Source organism: Lepeophtheirus salmonis, chromosome 12 (assembly GCF_016086655.4).
Source record: "Lepeophtheirus salmonis chromosome 12, UVic_Lsal_1.4, whole genome shotgun sequence".
Classification (NCBI taxonomy): domain Eukaryota; kingdom Metazoa; phylum Arthropoda; class Copepoda; order Siphonostomatoida; family Caligidae; genus Lepeophtheirus; species Lepeophtheirus salmonis.
In genome coordinates, this window is record NC_052142.2 from 8,532,704 (window position 1) to 8,553,425 (window position 20,722).

The following is a 20,722-nucleotide window of genomic DNA, read 5'->3' on the forward strand; positions in this document are numbered from 1 at the left end:
ATAGAAAATCAAGAAAAACATACTATATTTATTTACAGGTCTTATTCCTGCCCTTACATTTAATTAAGCGGCCAGTACGTGCACATGAAGAGCTAGACTTAAAACTTTATTTTTCATTATCCATATTTAGGTAAAAAAGAAAAACATAGGAAGGAATTAAGCTGCAAATCAAAAGTAAGGGTTCGATGGGAATAATTGGTTATTTTTTTACCTTATTTTTTTTGACTTACCTCCATTGCCTCTATATAACAAGGAAGGAAATAATACGTATATTCTTTTATTTATAAATTAATTCAAAGCGTAAAGAGATATTCAAGATAACTTAATAAATAAATTGGTTTTCCAATGATGAAACGCTTTTTATCAATTATTAATAACTTTAACTATCTACTCAGTATTGTGAATAGTTTTAAATGTAGAAAAGTTTTTCATCGAGGGCCTGACAACACTCAATCACCTATCTACAACTTCAGTTGAAAGTTATTTCAGTTTAAATTTGGAAGTCAAATGAGCAAATCAACTAACAAGCCCAGCTCCAGAATGTACTCCAGTTTCTGAGAACATGGCACTTTCCTTGACAGCCCTACCTCTATTTTGTCCATGGGTTTGAGTTATAACAGCTGATACCATCAAGCACCTGTCCAATTTGTATTTATGACTATCTCATGACACACTACTTGAGTCTTGAATCTTGTTAGACTTATGTCTCATATTACTGAAAAAACGTGAATAGCAATCACTTGCTTCTCAAGTGGCCAGGATACATAATTTTCTCAGACGTGAAACTCTTTGAGAGGCAAAATAGTACATATATCTTCAGGTTGAACCACCTAGTTTTTAATAGATTCAAAATCGATGACGGAACACAAAAGCTGTGTTTGGCCAAATATATCTCATTTTCATACTAAGCCATGTCGAACCGTTTTTACATTTTTACAAGTTCCTACACTCTTGAATCTCCCTTTTTCATAAGAGGAAAGAAAGATTTTTTTATTACTTGTATAGATTAATACTTGTGTATGGGTATCACCTATCAAAGGAGTAGCCCTTTCATTTCCAGCATATGGATATTTAATTATTTATCCACTGGAGACAATCCTCCTTGATGAAACCTTCCGTCCGAAAAAGAATTCAAAACCTGGATGTTGAAAGATAAGTATGAATTTCCCGAAGTGGATTGCATACCCAGAGGTTGGGAGACCGAAAGTTTTTAAAATTTGACTACCATTTTAAGTCACTCAGATCCTGAGATAACAACCTAATAGATAGTTTTTACGGAAGATGAAATTACTCAAACTAGATCAAATTGTAAAGCCCTTTAAAACAGGTGCACACACTCTACTCCGGGTCTTACACTCTCCAGTATTCGCAGTACTTACTAAAGATCTCCCACTGCAACCTTCTCCATAATGATAGTTGTTATGACCTTATTCTTAATTTTTGGACATTATCAATAGGTAGTTCAACCGTGAGCATGAGTGTCCTACAAGACACTTAAATGTTATTTTATCTAGCTAGGTGACCAAGAGCTCTCGTCCAGGTTTACATTCAAACGCAGAAAAGCGTATTACTAAACGCTAATACTGTACGACTTTCATGAGTTTAAGTTAGCTTGCATGGAAGCACATGCCTATAATAACACATCATCTAAATAAATGCGGCCTTTTCAATGAAGTTCTAATATTATGAAATTAATGCCCGTTTTCATTAATATGGTAAGATTTGAGGAACTGATGTGAGACCAAAGAATAAAACTTTAAATTGAAAATTTTTCCCATCCATTGAAATCTCCAAAATTTTCTATGCTCCTCTTTAATCAAGAATTTATAGTATACCTCTGAGATATCAATTGAAAAAAGTAAAAAAGTATCTCTCCAACGAATATCTGAATGAATTGTCAGTCTAAGCATAAACTTTGAGATAGCAACAAACTTGTAAAGGGATTCCTAATTAATTATCAATCTAACAACATCTTTCTTTTTCACTGCAAAATACCAAAAATAAATTTATTTGTTGTTATTCTGACACAGCTGATTCAGATTTATATTTCTAATTAGTTCTATTGCTCACGTGCCTTTTAACCTGACAATATAAGTATGGATGGCTTTTACTGCCTCCTTACAAAGAGGATGGTTATTTTTATTATAATTAAATCTAGGCTTTCCTGAAAGGAATTGAACGTTTTAATACCATTTAATAATATAAAGAACGAAATTATTTTTTGTTACAATGCCCCAATTTTCAAAGCCAACGCTAGTTTGATCTGTAAACTTTGAAGACTAACATTTTATTGGAAGGAAATTAAAATAAATCTAAAACCCAGATGGCCTCAAGCAGCATATCCATAGAAAAATATTCCTTAAATCAAGTTCTATTTTGACCAGATAAGATAAATACCGAAGTATAATGAGTATTACAATTATGACTTACCACTACTATATCCTCTTATAACGTCTAGAAGGTATTTTCCGTTCTCCCTACTATAGAAACGGGGGAAAATAGTTTGTTTAAAAAAAAAAGGAATTGTAAACACCCGTAGTCTGGGTTGTCATTTTTTCTCTTTTTTGTTTGAAAAAATGCAAAATTTCCAATCACATTTGCCTCCAGGACTTGTGTCTTTTGAGTGTGCTCCTAGAGAACCTTCAATACCTCGTTTCTGAAACATAATCTCATTTCATGGACTCTAGTGGCACCACTATTCAATACTCGATCCTTTACTGGTTCTTTCATTTCGGCAGATTAAATCTCCGTCTACCGGAAGCAAAAGAAGTATCTAGTATGTTGAATCACTAGAGTATATACTACGTGCAACTACTTTTGAGTGTTCTTACGCCTTGTTTTCATTGAAACTGACAGTTTTGAACGTCTGAGACAATTGGAAATCAATTTTTAGAATTATTTATCCGTCACTGTCCCTCCTAGCACTTCTAGCTATGTAACTTTGGAAGTAAGATCTTCATTAGGAACTGACATGTTGCCAAGAGTTTTGATAGCTTCGAAGTACACAATAATATTTGAAATAGTTGGACCATAACTATGCTGTCCCAATTCTGGATTAACTTTATGAATCTCCATCATTTTTTCTACTCCAGAGGATACCCTATAAAATTCCCCTGATCCGCTGAAGCTTAATATCATAGGAAAAAATTACTTTATTATGAACCTAAGGGTCTCTTCTGAACAAGAAACAGTGGGTTAATTGGCTCCGATAGCATCTAATTATTCTTAAATATCTGTAAACATTATGACCATAATCAATCTCCGTAGAAGAAAGCTGAAGATCCTTGTTTTTGGCCGTACGAAGGGTGCCTAAGACGGAAATCTCCTTCCATTTATTTCCCGTCTCTCCAGTTCCTTTCCCTATCCAAAGGCCTATTGATATAAACCCTTCTTTTCCACAAAATGAAGACGGAAAGGCTCAACCGGGTTTCCGACGCTTAGCAACAAAAACTCACAATACTTTCAGGAGAAGAAACTGCCGAGCTTAAAAATTCTTTGGGCGAAGAATAATTGTCCAGAAAATTACCCTTGGAAATGTTTATAAAGCTTATCTGCTTCCTTGAAGAATAAGGAGCAGAGCTTATATATTAGAAATTCTTTGAAAGACTCTGAGACGTTAGTTCTATCCCTAAAAAAACAAAAAAAAATTAATTGGACCAATCTATAAATTAAAACTTTACAATCAAAACTATAATTTATAAGGTGTTACTTGGATGAAGCTAAAATTAGAAATATATAACTCATAAATTTGGCGGATAAACGGCAAATAGGGGATACCAACAGGGAGAAGTTAATTTTTTACACTGTTTTTAAATTATTATGGAGTAGAGACATAATTATTAAAGTATAGTTACAATAGGATATAAAAGAGGAGATTCATACATAACACCAGGGCACACAAATTTTTTACTAATTAATTGAAGCCAACAATGGAATTAATCTTGGAGTGTTGAATCCAAAAAGGATCTCTGTTTTTCTATGACGCATCAGGTTTAAACAATATTTGCTATTAAATTAATTTGAGAATATTAACGTCCATAGTCATTTTTCAACATTAAGACAATTGCCAAATTAAAAGTATGATAAATACAACTTTTGAGTGATCCTAGCTTCAATGAGGATGTACTAGCAAATAAGCAAAGTTAATAAGTAAGAATCATAATTGTTATTCTTCAATTTTACCGAAATACTATATGTTTTTTTTGTTTTTTTTTTCATCATTTCTTAACATTTATTTATTTAAATGCATTTTTGTTAAAAAACTGTGTTGGAGAAATAAATTCTTATAAACCTGAAGGTGTCATTTCTTTAGCTAAGATCTATAAATTTCGTACAAGAGCCTAACTACATTATTAAATAAATTCTTATAGGAAAACCAAGGGTATCACATAAACTGGTACAGAAACATAATTCATAAATGTCCTGGCGGTACCAGATAACCTGAAGTTAAACACTTTTTATTTAATGTTTTAAGTCGAATGATTTGTCATTAATATATGAAAGATTAGAACGTAACAGTTGTTTCCTGGTACAGTCACTCATTAGTAGTTATTCAAAACGTCATCACATTATCTTTATCCAATTTTTAACTTTTAATCTTTATCCAATTTTTAACTTTTAATCTTTATCTTTTAAACTTTCTTAACTATTTTAAATACCATGGTTATCTTTTACAAAAACAAAATATTATCCCAATTATATGTACTATAACTTCTGCATGTAAAAAAAAAGAAATATATTTAATGAATTTATATTTCCTAAGATGCTTACTTCAATTAAACGATCTAATGCTTTAGCATAAAGCATGACAGAGTCATATAAATGAGCCGCATATATTGAAATATGAATGTTAAAGTGAGTATTGAAAAGATCAAGCGCAGCCCTTGTGAAATTGAATGGAGGAAGTTGATTGTAATATCGAACTTTGTTAGCAAAATCTGTTGTATCAGTTCTGAAAAAAAAAAAAAAATGTATTGCATGACTTATATCACTTTTTTATAGAGTGATATGTTAATTCAAATTATGGAGACATTTCTACTTTTTATTATATCAATAGTTGAAATTTTCTTAATTCAAAATATCCCGACCTTGGTTGATAACCTTTATAATTAGAGAAGCATATATGTACTATAAAGTTATCAACTTGTAAAGCAGTTATTTACATTGCAAAAAATAAAAATTTGTACATTAATTAAAATTTAAAATGTTATTTTTAATAATATTAATGGTTAACTTAAGTGGTAATTTGGCAAAAAAAAAAAGAATATTAATGGATACAACAGCACATTACATCTGCATCCATACTTAAACGTAAAAGTAAGTTCACGGACAAAATATTAATAAAAAAACTCGTGTTTTCGCCTCAACCGTGATGTTTCGGAAGCTTAGTGCAATAAATGCAGAACAGGCACTTACGTGTGAATGGCAAATAAAGGTGGCAGGGATTTGGAAGTCACGTAAACTCTGCGGAACACAAAACTGCAGCAAGAAATCTCTCCTTGTTGGACTTAGAGTAGAATTGATGATTAACACCCGATTATTTCCACGCTATATGTCCTTGATGTGTATGGAGAAGGATTTGTGTTATTTCTTTCCTTTATTTTTATTAACTTTGTGTAAGAAATTGAAATCAAATTTACAGTAAAATTTTATATATTTAGTTATTTGTGAAATAATTTAATGATAATTTTTTTATGCCTTCTCCTTCTGTCAAGGAGTTATGGATTCCTAGCAACTTTGTTGAGGTCGTATATAAGAAATTTTGATATATTTGCTCTAACAGAATCTTCAGTGGTTGCAATTATATTGTATTTTTCGACATTAATCGATAGGCCAGATTCTTTTTAGAATTCATCCACTGTCTCAAGGAGTTCGTGAATCAACTTTTTCAGAGTACTATAAACGTCATCGGCGTAGAGCATGCATTTAAAGTTTAAATTATGGTCCTCATATCCATTTATCAACTTATTGGAGCTAATTTGCTCCTATAAGCTATTTACAGCTATTATAAAAAGAGTTGGTGCAAGTATGTCACCTTGTCTAATTCCTCTTCTTATTTTTTATTAAATTTTAGGTATCATACAGGTACATTTATGCAGGAAGTTGCTTTTCTCATCGTACAAGATATCATGTTAATAAATTTTGTAGGATTTTATGTTTCACCAACTGTTTTAATATATACTCGTGCGAGACGCTATCAAATGCCATTTCAAAATCTATTAGAAGCCTTGCTTAGTTTCATGGTCTGTTGTTTAATTCAACAATAACATCTTGATTGCATTTTGGTATATCCTCGGCAAGTCTTTTTTTTTACAAATCATTTCTGGTTTTGAGTGATGAATCCTTGTAGAACATTAAGCAGTCTTTGATTTAAAATGTTCTGTAAGTATCTTGAAAGAAGTATTTAAAAACGATATTAGGCTATATTTTTTTAATACAAATTTATATTTTCCTTTTTATGTACTAGGGCCAAGATGAACGAAGGGTTGTGGCTTTTTTGGAATGTTTCGTCGAAGCATAATTCCAATACCGGACTAAGCAGTGAAACAAACTTTTTATAAAATTCAATGGGGAGACATGAAGGTCCAGGTGACTTAAACTTTATATCGTATCTATTGATATAGGTTTTATTTCTTCTTCCGATATGTGGGACTGTATATTACTATCTACTTTAGGCTAGATTATGTATATCTCTTTCCCAACGATTTGGAAACCCTAAGTAATGTGCACATTTAATCATCAATACACCCTTGGTACGAATATAATTTAAAATAATATTCCGTAGCTGGTTGTGCAATATATTGTGGATCATTTGAGATGTTTCCGGAATCTGGCAAATATCTGGGAGTAATCTGATATTAGTCGTGGGAATGTAGAGAATTCTAGTAAAAGTGTAGTAAGCTCCTTGTGAACTAGGATGTAATCCAGTCTTCCGAGCAACCTATGACTATGGAATGTCATCTTAGGGCTGTTTGGTTGGTGGAGCAGACCAATATCATCAAGTGACAGTTCTGATATGATTTTTTCTAATTCATCTCTATGTTTAGTACGATTTGGATTCCTACTTATGTTTGAGTCCCCCGCTATAATAATAAACATGTTTTTATCATCTTGCACATCAATTAAATCCGGAAACATCCCGTCTTATCGCAATTGGACTGTAAACTGCATAAAGTCTTTTTTTCTTCTTAAAAATACTCAGATCATGAACCACATAATTACCATTGTTATTGATTTTTGTAAACACAGATTGGAGGCTGCTTTTGACGATAACCAAGACACCCCTAGAGGGATGGGATGTCTTAACTACAGCTTAGAGATAAACGTTACATGGGAATCCGGAAATAGGTTAGTTATTTTGTCATCGTCTATCAACCGTGTGTCACATAGAACTACTACATATATCTGGAAATTGTAAACAATTAAGATAATTAAATACCTTGACAGCTCTACCGTAGGAGGCTATCGAGTTAACGTTATATGAAATAAAAGAAACCATCAGAAATATAATCAGAGCAAATGACCATATCATCGTAAAATATCTTAAGTTCAACCAATATTTTAGTTGTTATTTTCTGCAATTCTATTGGGTTTTTTTCTGTTTTTTAGTTAGGGGTCTTTTTAGTCTGCATAAGGACTTCAGTGATAACCTATCCTAGGTCTTTTGTGTTTATTATTGTGAGTTATTTGCTTAATGAGTTAATCTTTGCATATGTCACAGTCTTTGATTCTTAGAGTTTAATTATACAAACGGAAGATGATGTTTGCTTTGTCGTTATCTGATTGGTTTCCGTCGAAGTCTTCTTCACGTCCAGAAAAACCGATGTAGTGTTTGTAGAGTCGCCATCTTTGGGGGCCTCTAGTTTTTCTATCAAGGGGAAGTTGTCTTGAAGCACTGTCTTCTTGTCTAGATTTAAGTTGTCAGGGGTGTATATCTTAATTTGAAGCGTTTTTGTTCAATAAAGTAACCTTACATACTTTGATTGATATTTTTTCGTCTCACGTTTTGACTTGACATGAACAAATCGGAAGCATTTAGAGCTTTGTTTCCTCACCCTCTCTAATTCGAGCTTAATTACGTTACCTCTAATGAAAAGAAGTGAAGGAATAGTTTTTGGGTCACCTTGGATCTCAATGAGCAGGTTTCTCGTGCCCAATGCCCTACCTTCATCTTTGAACACAGGATGAGCTATAATATTTTTCTCTACTTTTTTGGGTCTAACCGTACCGATAAGCATTTTTAATAAACAATTCAAGATTTGAGACAATTTCTGCTTCAAAGGCCTTCATGATATATCTTAACGCAACGACCTTGAACTTGAGCAAAAAAGCTCTGTCCAGGAGAACTCTTTAATATTTTCAGGTCGATAAAAAAATTATTTGCCTATAGACATTTGATTATAAATAAAGGGAATTACAATGCCATTAAAAATTTTAACTATGTCAATTGGGTCTTTAGAACCAATGACTGCTTCGCCCGGTCACATTTCTGCATTGATATGGGAAATATTATAAAATGGAATAACCATTTTGTGGATTGAAACCTCTACAACATCATAGTCTAGAAATTAGTCCTCATCTCGGATAGTGTTATCGGTATTTCTCACCTCTGATTGGAAGAAGTGCCAGATATTTCTAGGAGATGCCCTTAGCTTCTCGGTATCCTGCTCGTTATCACTTTTAGAAGCATAATGTTCGGGAGGGGGGCATTCATTTGCATTCTCGAGAACCTCTGAGATATAGTTATCTGAGTTGTCCGTGAAGGGAAGAAGCTCTACCGCTGGAGGATTGATGATTATTATATATATATATTTTTTTTTTGTAAAAACCTTTATTTTAAATATTAAACTGCATCTAGAAGTTATTAGATATAGTTTACCCAATCAAAATAAATATTAATTATTACAATGTAACAAAAAAGAACAATACGAGTGCCATATCTTTTCTCTTTTCTCTTCCTCCAAGGTACCAGCTTTACAAGTAAATGCTATCAGTAAATAGAAATATCATCAACATATTAACGTTGTATGTAAAAAAAGGAAACAAACAATTTCCCTAAATTTTAATATCTAAAAAAACACCGATGGAAGCGATGGGGTATCATCAGTGACAATAATTTATTAATAGGTTTTGTACGGGTGAGTATTGTTCTAGAAACTAAAGTATTAAGTAAAAAACAAAATATTTTTTCTTGTTCAATAAAACTACGTCATGTTGTTGTGTTATTGCATCAAGTCGAAATCGAATCATTGGAGGCAATCTCTTTGACCTCTTTCTTCGTCACCGTCACAAATCTTTTGTTAATATTCACTCGCTTAACCATCGCTGCAACTACCATCATATGAAATTTTACAATGCCGTTATTAGCTTATGCATACCTTTCATTATCTACTATTAGCCCAAAATTAATTTGATAGCTTTTCCCAATAAAGGCCTCCACGCTCTTCTTAAGTGAAGTGAAGTGTGTTTGAATGCGTTTACATTCTCCTAGAAAGGGGCTAATTGTTTTATTATCGTTTCTCCACATCCAAAACACTCGAACATATTTCCTTCCTGGATTCCTAGGTTTCCAACATAGAATGATCCTGATGCACTTTTATATCTTTTGAGCATTTGGCTCAAAGTTAGATCCTTGTCATATATTCCATAGCAGAAATTTATCAGCTTTTCTCTCTCAATTCCAGTGCTTTTTAACAGGTACAAAAAAATTGTTTCACTTCCTCTTCCCTCCAAAATTTTACCCCTCATTAATTGGTTAAAATAATTTTTGCCATTATTTCTTACTTCATTTTTATACCTCAAGTTTATTTGCAACTTCAGTAGTGCTATGGCTGGATCAGTTATACTTAACTTTTCAATATTAATCTTACTGATAAGGAAGTAAGCTTATATCTATATTCTTGAACAGAGATAGCGGCACCTGTTCATTTTTAATTAGGCATATAATTTGTGTGTGTTTTTTTTTTGTTTTTTTTTTAAAGAACACTATAAATCCTTACTTCATTTCTTCGGGAAGAGATTGCTGTTGTAAGATTTCATTAAAGTATTTTGTTAAAATAGGAATTGTATGAGGAAACTTTTTATAAAATTCTGCACTTATTCCAGATGGCTCAAGAGATTTTCCATTTTTTTATTATTTGTTCGTGTATTCATGTACTTCTTTAATGGTAAATCCTTTTGGTAAGTTTTTTTTCTGTTTAATATATAATTTAACCTTGAAATCAAATTTTAAATTTTTATTAGCAATTTCAGATTCATCAAATATTTTGTTTTAATAATCTTGCACAATTTTCTGCAGCGTATCTTCATCGTCTCTCAGTTGTCCTCCTTCACCATAAAGGGATAACTTGTTGCTTCTACCTTTTTCTTCGTACATCTTGATTATGTTGATGTATTTTTTCATTAATATTTCGATTTATTTTGCTTACTTTTATAAATGCCAACTTATCTTCTCTCTCCATAATGTCCCGTATTTCAATTTCTGAGCTCCCATCTCCTGAATGTAGTAGTTCAATATTTTTTTCTTTGTATGATTTTTTTTCTTTCACCTTTCTTTTCCCTTCCTCCGTGAGTACATATTTTGTTTTTAGGTACATTTTTTTAATTGCATTAGATATTTCCTCGCCTTCATACATGTCCTCATGTATTTCTTCCAATATTTGCTCTATTCTTAAATATACATTATACGATTTTAGCATTTGTTGTTCATTTTCCAACGTCGTTGGTATTTTTTCTTTTTTGGCTCTCTAATATTTGCAAGTAGAAATTTGTGATCAGATATACACCCCTTTTAATTACTTTTAAGTTTTCTATCATACATGCTATTTCTCCCTTGCATAGAATGTAATCTATTCGTGCTGATGATGATTTTTCTTTAAGTTTCTGTAGTACAAATAGGTAGGGTCTTTATTTCTTTGAACTTTTCCAATGTCTATAATGCTGTTGTTTTGTATCCAGGCTTCAAAGTTATCCGTATTTGCGTGGGTTTTGGCATAGTTTTTTGTTTCCTCTTTTCCCAGTCTAGAAACATTAAAGTCTCCAGTAATTATATGTGACTGTTTTCTTTAGGAGTTACTTTTTTAAAGAGATTTTTAAACGATTTTCCCCGAGTGTGCATATACTGATTTTACAACAGTACTGCAACCAAAGATATCAATCTCAACCTCTAGCATATTTCCATTGTTTGGTTCTTTCAGCTTCCTCAAATTCAGCCCTTTGTGTACGAGTAGAGCAACTCCTCGACATGGGTGATTCCCCTTGCCTTTGCATGCTTGAGTAAAATAAGTATTATACATTTGTTCAAATATGTCATAGTCTGACATACATTCTAGTATCACAGCAGTTGACTATTTGATGGTTATTTAAGTTGATTTATTATATTTAAAATAAATTTAGATATTGCAGCACTTATAACATTTGTTGACATATCACATCCTTATCTATGACATATCCTCATCTATCTATACTTTGAGATCTTAATATAATTAAACTTTATACTCAGAGTAAAGAGCTATTTTACTTTTCGTTTGATTGTTCTGGTTTTAATTGAATTTATACTCATTCAGGAATAAAATGGCTCAATCATTTTTGAATAAAAAAAAAAAAAAGGACAAAAAGAAATATTTCAATTTCAGAACAAGATATAGATATTATAAAAACATTTTTGAAATCATACACCACTTTTGCCTATCTATTTAATCGTAATTTTAATTTGATTTATGTTTCTCACTTGAAAAAGGACTGAACAATTTTGTCCCAAATTATAGTTAAAATATTTTATGCTTTTAATTTAAGGAAATACGCTCACATATATAATAATTTCATTAAAAACGATCATTTGTATTTTTCAATAAAAAATCTAATCATTGAATTAACGTAATATTCTAAATTTAACTACCTATAAGGAGATCCTGAAACAACAATAAGTGATTTCCACTGTCTAAGAGCAGAAAGACCCATTTCTTCACAGTTCTCATACATCCTTGATGTCTGTTGTGGAGGTGATAAGGACTCTTAAACAACATAAAGTAGTATATTTATGATATTTTATCTTACATACATAATTTACCTTCTTTGTCCCATAAAAAAAAACCAAGTTCTTCTTGAACTGGAGTATCAGGGAAAAGATAAACAACCATATATTTTCCCTCTTCAAATAGTTGTTCAACTTTCATCTGTTTCATAAACCTAACCAACATTTGTCGTTGCCCGACAAAAACATAAATACGCGTATTATCCTTTGTGTCCTTTAAAATAGGATGAGGCCACATCTATAAAGTGTTAAAAAAAATCGTAAAATTATATATATCTGTTTAAGAACTATGATAAAAATTTGAAAAAAATAATTTCAGTTGCTTTAAGTATATTATTTTATATAGCAAAATTATTGTCATGTAGTTTTTATAATTTTTTTCTATAAGGCGAATAAGTTACTCAATACTAGACCATATTTTATTGATGATTGATAAATTGGTTGTGTTATACCGTCTGTAAATTTTATATTTATGTTCTACAAACTGAATTAAAATAATTAAAGTAAACCAAATGTAATAATAGACAATAATCAAATTAATACGCTAAGAAATCGTTGGCCCTATGAATTATATGATATTTTTTAAATGTCAATCTTTGTACATAGATCGGGCGTGTAGAGAATCGATTAATACTAATAATATTATTTAATGCCTAAGTATTGTTTCATGATACAATACCGATATTGCTAGAGACCTAATAAATAATAAAAAATACTTTGTTTTTAAATTTTATGTATATTTCTTATATATTAAACAAATCTAACTTTTAATTTTTTATAATTCTATAAATACCATTTTAAATTATTATTAAATGTGAATAGTCTCATTAGTAAATCTTTTTAGGAGCACTAATTTAAATATATTTATAATCTATGAAATATGGTATACGTCAAGAAGAAGATGGAAAAAAGGAATGGAGGCCAGCCGTTTGTAAAATAAGAGCGAGACCGAAGCATTGACATCACCTAATTGTACTTATTCTTCTTTTTTCCTTTCTTTCACACACGTGTAAATGGGGAAATATATTTGAAATACTCAATTGACTATTTCCTTTATTTTACACACTATATACACACGTAATTATAGTCTGCATAATGTAATGAAGAATATTAAAAGGAGGGGGAGAGAGCCGGTCGTAAACAAGTTTTATAGTCTGACTTAAGATAAACATCAATAATTATTAATTTACAAGCCCTGGCATAATCTAGTTTTTCGAGAAACTATTATGGCTTCTATCTACTAGGACACAAGAGCCTCCAGGCCTAGTCGAATTCTTCTTTCACTAGCCTTAACTTCATACAAAATTGCTTAAATTTTCGCACTTAGGAACTCAATTTTAAAAGCCTCGTGGTGCTTAGGTGATGTTGCAATAAGCCAGTAAAAGGGGCTAAATGCCACAATAGAGGGTGAAAGAATCATACAATCTATTATTCCAATGAGGTGAAGTATTTTTGGGCAGTAAAGGAGAAGATGGAAAGACGACTCCGCCTCCTATTTACACTAATGTCATATGTGCTAATTCGATTTATTATTATAAAGAGAAGATATGGCAATTCTATAGAACAATTTTTTTTGGTTTGAGATAGTGAACGGGTTATTCATAATCATTTATAGATTCAGCAGTATTAACTTCATATTGAATCCTTATTCTCTTTAGTCTTATCTCTGCATTTTGTGCTGCAGCTTTTGTAATCCTGGTCCTTCATCAAGGTTCCACGGATTACCTTACTTCGTAGGATCCCTGTTGTGTAACATCATATTTCGTTGCAAAGACTATCTAATTGGCTCCGAAACATAATATATATTTTTTTAAATTTGAACATTCCTGTGAACCTAAAATTTGACAAAACGATGTAATTCTACAATCATTGAGAAACCTGTCCTTACTATTCATCCTGCCATATAAATTGTCAAGTTAATAAATTCCCAGTAGAGGAAGGAACTAGGTTCAATATTGAGTGCCAAGACAATCCTGATTGTTTCAATAGTGTCCACATTTTCCAACAGACCCTGGAAATTCACTCGGGAAAAAAACCCCGTCCCGTATCTTTTAGAATATGTTTTTAAAGTTTGTTGCTCAAAAATATTTATTGGGAAAAATCGTTTATAGGAGAAGAGAAGTTCAAAGACTTCCACACTGAATTAATAAAAAGGGAAACAAGACTGAAACCTTGAACAAAAGTTTCTACTCTGGTTCGTTAAATATATGTGTTAGAGTTATCATATACAAAACCATATCTTATCTTCATCAACATGTCAACAAGTAATATATAATTAAACAGAATAAACCCTCAATTCACGATTAAAATTTGTAAGAATTTATGTCTCTTTAAGATTTATTGAGAGACCCAATACATCTTTCAAATTATTAATGGTCTCAAACGAGGTTTTGAGTACCTGAACAATTTCTTCCTCAGATCTTTTCAGCAACAAGGTAAGATCATGAGCAAACAGTACCGACCTTAACTGGCAGTTTCCATTTTTTAGAACTCCAATTGATTATTAAACTGTTTTTTTACCACAAACTGTTAATAGTAATTATGAATAGGCTGGAGATAACTAGCCTCTTTGTCTGGCACCTATGTGTATTAAATTTTTTACATTTGCTCTCTAAATATAATCTCTCAAGTATGCACGTTGTAGAATGTATCTCTCTACCTAGCTTTGTTTTTCTTTTAAATATAATAGATTTAGAGCATCTTTAAATAGTATTAAAATACCTCTGGATGTATGGGATAGCGCTCTTGAAGCTTCAAGATATAAGAATGTATGTGATGGGGGGAAAGCTGTTTGACTTGCTCCCAATATCATCAATTATTGTATCCGTTCAGATGATTACGTGCAGAAGTGAAAGGACTTCTTAGTAACTATTTTTTTTATTTTGACGAAATTGAGTTAACGTTATAGTCAACAGACTAGTCATAATGAATGTAAAAAAATATTCTATTTTTTTAAAGAGCTGTTCTGTTTTTTTAAATCTGTACACTACTCAATCCCCGATCTGGATTCTTTTTTTTATGGGATTGTGTTGTTGTTTTTTCTAAATTTATCCTTAGTTTGTCTCAGATGGTTCATTAAAACATCTGTCATAAAGCAAAGTTGGTCTGTATGCTTTGAACTATCTTGGGCAACATCCCTTGATGGAAAAAGGGACACCCGTAAACTAAGAGATTGAAAATGTATATTTGGGTCCACCTAAGAGTTAGGAGTAAGGGTTATATTTTGTACTGGAGGTATAATGAGTTTGATATTTGGCAGGGACGTCAAATTTATTCTCAGAAGAAAGGTCTGGAGGAGGAGTTTTCCCAGAGAGACTTCATCAACGTTATTTACAGATAATCTTGTTGTTGTTTTTTTGTTCTTTATAATGAGTTTGATCCTTCACAAAGGGTTCAAAGTTATTTTTAGAAGAAAGGTCAGGAAGAGTAGCTATTCCCAGAGAGACGTGTCCAACGTAACGCAAAGATCATTTAAGGGTTGTTTGTTCTTTACTTTATTTTATTTCAGATTTAAAGTAAGGTGATTAGAATCTCTTGCAAGATATACAACAGATTGGTTCTGGTCTCGTCCACTTGAGTGTAGGACTTTATATTCCTGCTTATTTTCCCCCTACCCTATAACACATAAAAAAGAAACGTGTGATAATCACTGAGTTTAATCCTGCCCCTTAGAACAGTTAGGGTATGGTTAAATCTAAACCAATTCCAGGATTAGTTTTTCCCCCGCATAATTGAAGCAAAGCATAATAACATGACCCTTGACCGCAAAATTTTGTGGATTCATCTTCCACTTATAACTCAACTGATCCGGACTACAGGAGAATATCAAGAACTTTCAGACTTGGATTTTCATCCTTTATAAGTTTCAGAGCCATGAAACCGACTTGTCTTATATTTGACACAAAATGCATAATGCACTTTCTAGACCTAGTATTGTGACTTTCCCTCCACAGCGTAGGGCCTCTCTACGAATTATCTTGCAGCACCTCTTTTCCATATCCTTTTGAAGTCCCCTTATATGAATCTTGAATTTGGAACTATTGTTTCCTAAACATATTCAAAAGGCAATAAAATGATGTTAAACCTTCTTGCAATTTCTCAAAGACTCTTTAACACAATAACAGCTTTTTCTGAATAGCCATTTAGGACATTTTTCATCTTGATTAACATCCTCTTAGTTTTGGGAAGTTTCTTCTCCTATGATGTCAGTACAACTTCATTATCGACACCCACTCCTGGCATTAGAGAAAAAGATCGTGAAATGGATAGGGGAAAGGACGCCCTCTAAGGAAACCGATCTAGTAAAATGTGTATTTAGAAAATTCCCACCTGCAAAATCCCCCTCCCTGTGAATTCCCATCTATATTAATAAACCAATTTAAAATAAAAAGACAAAAATAGAAAGAAAGTCGTTTTTTTTTTGCATTTCGGAAGATGTCTACACAGGTTGGTTACCTTACTTTAACTGGTTGGTTAGAGTCCTTCTATGAGACATATTATTGATATAAACAAAAAGAGCTCTAAGAGGTCCTTCAGTGCACTCCTCCTAGATTCTAGACCAAACTAAAATCAACCAATCAATTAAAAACATTATGAAATAATGATTTTGGTGTAAAGGCTTATCTTATCGATCTGCACTAGTATATAGTATAATTGATAGAAGTAATATTCTATATAGATGGGGTTAAAACAGTGTCTTCGGCGTTAGGATTAAATTTTGAAATAGTTGGACTATTGACGCAAGACATATGAGCAAGAAAAAATAGCTCATTCAAAATATTTTTCAACTTTTGATGAGAGACATATTTTCTACCATGACTTGAAAGTCATTGAAGAAATAAACTTCCATGTTATTCAAAAATATGACACATCCTTGATATTTGAACTCTATTTGGCACATAAATTAGAATATCGCCATAGATGTACCAACGAAATTTCTTCTATTCTCACTCCCTATAACATTTGTATTGCCTATTCGCAATACAAATCTTCTTAGAGCTACAACAAAGTTTGTCATACAGGTGTCCTCGCCTTTTGGGAAGAAGAAAAATCTGTGTTATATGAAATTCAAGTTGTTCGGTGACTTTTTTAGTACTAAAACCCGTCAAATTGGATATTTTTTCTTTTTTTTCAAAGTCCACTGGTTGAAAAATAAATAAATACAATATGGGTTTCCTCTCACTACTACATAATGATATTTTATTTGCTTGCTCGTTGTTTATTTATTTTGTCCTGAATGGACTGTAATTGGTTTGATAACTGATGTATACCTTTTTGTTTATTTTGTCAATTTTTAGAAGGTCAATATCTTATGCATATTTTGTTAATGTTTTAAGTTTAGAGTATCTATGTTGGTAAGCCTTAATCTTGTCAATGAATTTTAAGTAATAGTGCTTAATTATGTTTCTTCAAATGCAACTTCACAAGAAAATTTTAAATAATTTATATATATTATTCGCTATATAAATAAAAGTTTCTGAACTGTTTCCAATCATGATTTCAGGCAGATTCCCTTTTTATGCCGGTACATGATACATAATTTCTTCCCTAGTGTTTTGATTGTTATTATCCTGCTTATTAAACTATAATAAGAAATTTTCAATTTCTCGTTTGATTTGATATTACCGATTGATTATTTATTGTGTACCTGCAAATCATGAACAGATTTTACCAAGTTCAACTTTATCAACATTCTCAAAGAGCACAATTAGCAAGAAAATATTTATTTACATAAAATATAAACAATTAAAGCTCAAAGTAACCGGCCTTGGTCTCCACTACGACATGTTAGTGCATTCCTTCTCCACGGTATCATTAAAGCATCAACATTCACATTGGAAGTAGCACAGGCTTCCTCTCAATGACACCTCAGATCATCGAGACAAGAGGGTTGCAGTCTGGTGATGACGGAGACCACATAGACCAGGACCAAAAACGGGCCGAGCTGTTTTCATACTACTTTTCAGTTCAACACTTCCAGGCTTCCTGTCAAGGTTCTGGTTACGATACTTCAGCTTTTTAATCCTAGAAATGAGACTCTTTGAGCACATAAAGATGTGGGAGATCTCCTAATTAATTAACTGTATTAAGAATCGATAAAACACAATTTAATTAGCCCTCCATCTCAGTATTTATTTGTCTGATATAAAAAAATTCACAAGATTTTTTTGTTTTAAATTCCTCTATTTATGATATTGCGAGAATAATTTTTGAGGAGGGCTCTGTATGGTCAGAGTTACTGAAGATGAAACAGAAGGAGAAAAATGAACAAGACGTAGAGAAATTGAAATTCAAAAGTTCAATTTAGTTACTTAAAACCATAAGAAGATAAGTATGTTTTTGTCGGAAAACGATAGCATTAATAATGAAATTTCATGAAATTTTTTGGGCAACAATCGACTAGTAAGAACCCGTGGATGTGAATACAAGACTTGATTATATGACAAATCCATCAATTAGAAGAAGGCAAGATTTTGTGGGAATTTTTTTTAATGAAAACAAGTTTTTTACGTTTTGTGAAGAATGGGAAAGGAATAAATTTTGAGAAAAAAAAGATTTTATAAGTGAACATTTAGCCCAAGATACAGTTTTTTATAATTACGTAAAAGGAACAAAGGAAAAAATAATTCAGGAATTACTGATGGCAGAAAACAATAAAATACACTTCTTTAGGTTGATTGAAATAAAGATCGAACAATAATTAAAAATCCAAGCCAATATATGCGTTGAGGATCCTCCGAAACGTAGAGTTTGATTTTTTCTTATATTTGTTGAACTACCAATCATCTATTACGAGGTCTCTCCCTTTTGGTAGTACTATTGCAAAATCTATTGAAGAAAAGGTTGTTGTTGTTTTTTGCGGGAACAATACAGATACTCAACAAATATCAAAACTCAACTTGATTTTTAGACCAAAATTATTTTTGTGTTATTTATATTAGCATTAGGACAAAATATAAATTTTATCCTAAATAAAATTCAGAATATTTTTTTATAAATTAAGAAGTGTCGGAACTCCCTTGTCTCCCTGTTTGTTAAGTTAAATATTTAATATCATTGAATAGATTATAATTATGTTGAAATATAGTTGTACTCCTAAACGAAAAATAAAACCTTTCCGAAGTTTCATTTACGATTTGCTGGGACCCACTGTATGTTCATTATAATTACTCAATTATTGGGAAAATTAGTTATTTTTAACCTCTAACTTTTCAAAAGGCCCAACTTTAATCAAATTTCACAAAACTAGAAAAAAACAATTTTCTTATCGAGACTGGATGATGTTGTTTATTTTATAAAATACATTCACTTCTGTGATACATATTTTTAAATTTAAATTTAAATTCTAATTTTTTTCTAAGGTGGCTTTTTTTTAAATTGTAAATCGTTAATTTTTTTAAGAAAGATTAAAGAAAAATAATTAAGCTTTGACGGAAATCAATGATAATGTCATAAAATTATTCATTTTTTTAATAAACTAAGAATTAGCAAAATTTTAAAATGTAAGTTTTTGAATTATTCATAGATTTTGTGAGCATAGAACTTTAAAGAATCCGACTATAACATTTTACTTTTATTATTATTGTGCTTGAATTATTAATCAATATCCAAATTTTTATTTTATTTGTATTTATCATTCATAAAAATAAAGCAGAGAAATACTCCTATATCTATATGACTGTGGATCTGATCACAATAATAATTTTTCCAGTCGTAGTAATTATAAATATATATATATAGCTATATAAAGGATGAATCCTGCATAGTCCTCAAACCAAAAATTGATCTTGTAGGTTTCCTTTTGACACTTGCTCAATAGCAGTGTTAATTTCGTCAGCTATGACAAAGGACACTAATTTATCAACTAATTTTTTTTGCATGACAATTACGAGACAACACCAAACCTTTTCGTTAAATTTTTTGTATGATTCAAACAAATATTTTTTTTTTCTTGACGAAATAAAGACCAGACTAAATTTTAACAAAACGAAATGTGACGAAACAAAACTAAATAAAAATTCGTTTATAGCTTAGGGGATGGCCATCCTACAGAAAAAATAACAGTTCAATTATTGATACTGTTGAAATTCAATTCATTCATCACTTCATTACCTTTTCTTACCACACAACCTTTCCACCGAAAAGAAATAAAAAAGGCCGGAAATTAGTTGATTGTTAGCCAAATGTGTCAATTATACCAACTACTATTAATATATTAATTACTTCCAGACTATCCTCCCGTAAATTAAATACCCCTAAAAAAGACCTTTCCTAATTATTTATATACCGGGTGCGGCCAAAAAACCTTTAAACTTCGTTTTTGGTACATAAATCAAGGTGTTTGTGCATACAGTAAAACTGTTCCTGTCAAATACTAAAAATAACCAAAAAAACTAACCCCTCCTAACTGTTTCAGAAGCCAAGAATATGCCATCTGAACGTAACTAACGAATTACGGTGAGCCTTTTTTTTTTTTTTTTTTTTTTGACGCTGGCAAGACACCAACAGAGGAGAAGTTGTTACGATGGGTCCAGAACAACCACCCAGACATGAACGTGGTTCTCCAACAGGTTGATGCGCCTGCACAAACGTCCAAAAAGTGATTGTTGGCCCCCTACTCACCAGATGCCAACTCATTGGACTTCACTTTTTGGTTGCATGTTAAGTCCAAGGCATGTCTCTTGTGTCATA

General features: G+C 31.5%; 1 protein-coding gene and 1 long non-coding RNA gene across 11 annotated transcripts in view; both read right to left on the reverse strand.

Annotated features, from left to right (window-relative positions):
- The window catches only part of LOC121126828 (receptor-type guanylate cyclase Gyc76C), a 116,388-nt gene that overhangs the window by 15,962 nt on the left and 79,704 nt on the right, over positions 1–20,722 (reverse strand). For 9 of the 10 annotated variants that reach the window (XM_040722176.2, XM_071892003.1, XM_071892001.1 and 6 more), the window contains 3 exons: positions 12,068–12,269; positions 11,897–12,011; positions 4,771–4,951 (listed from right to left, as the gene is read on the reverse strand). In XM_040722176.2, the coding sequence (XP_040578110.1) occupies positions 4,771–4,951; positions 11,897–12,011; positions 12,068–12,269 (498 nt within the window). The remainder of the gene's footprint in view (positions 1–4,770; positions 4,952–11,896; positions 12,012–12,067; positions 12,270–20,722) is intronic. The other variant, XM_071892002.1, reaches the window with a different exon arrangement.
- LOC121126830 (uncharacterized) lies at positions 10,867–11,206 on the reverse strand. The gene is made up of 2 exons (XR_005867217.2): positions 11,075–11,206; positions 10,867–11,019 (listed from the first exon to the last, which is right to left on the reverse strand). It is a non-coding gene; the product is annotated as an uncharacterized lncRNA (long non-coding RNA).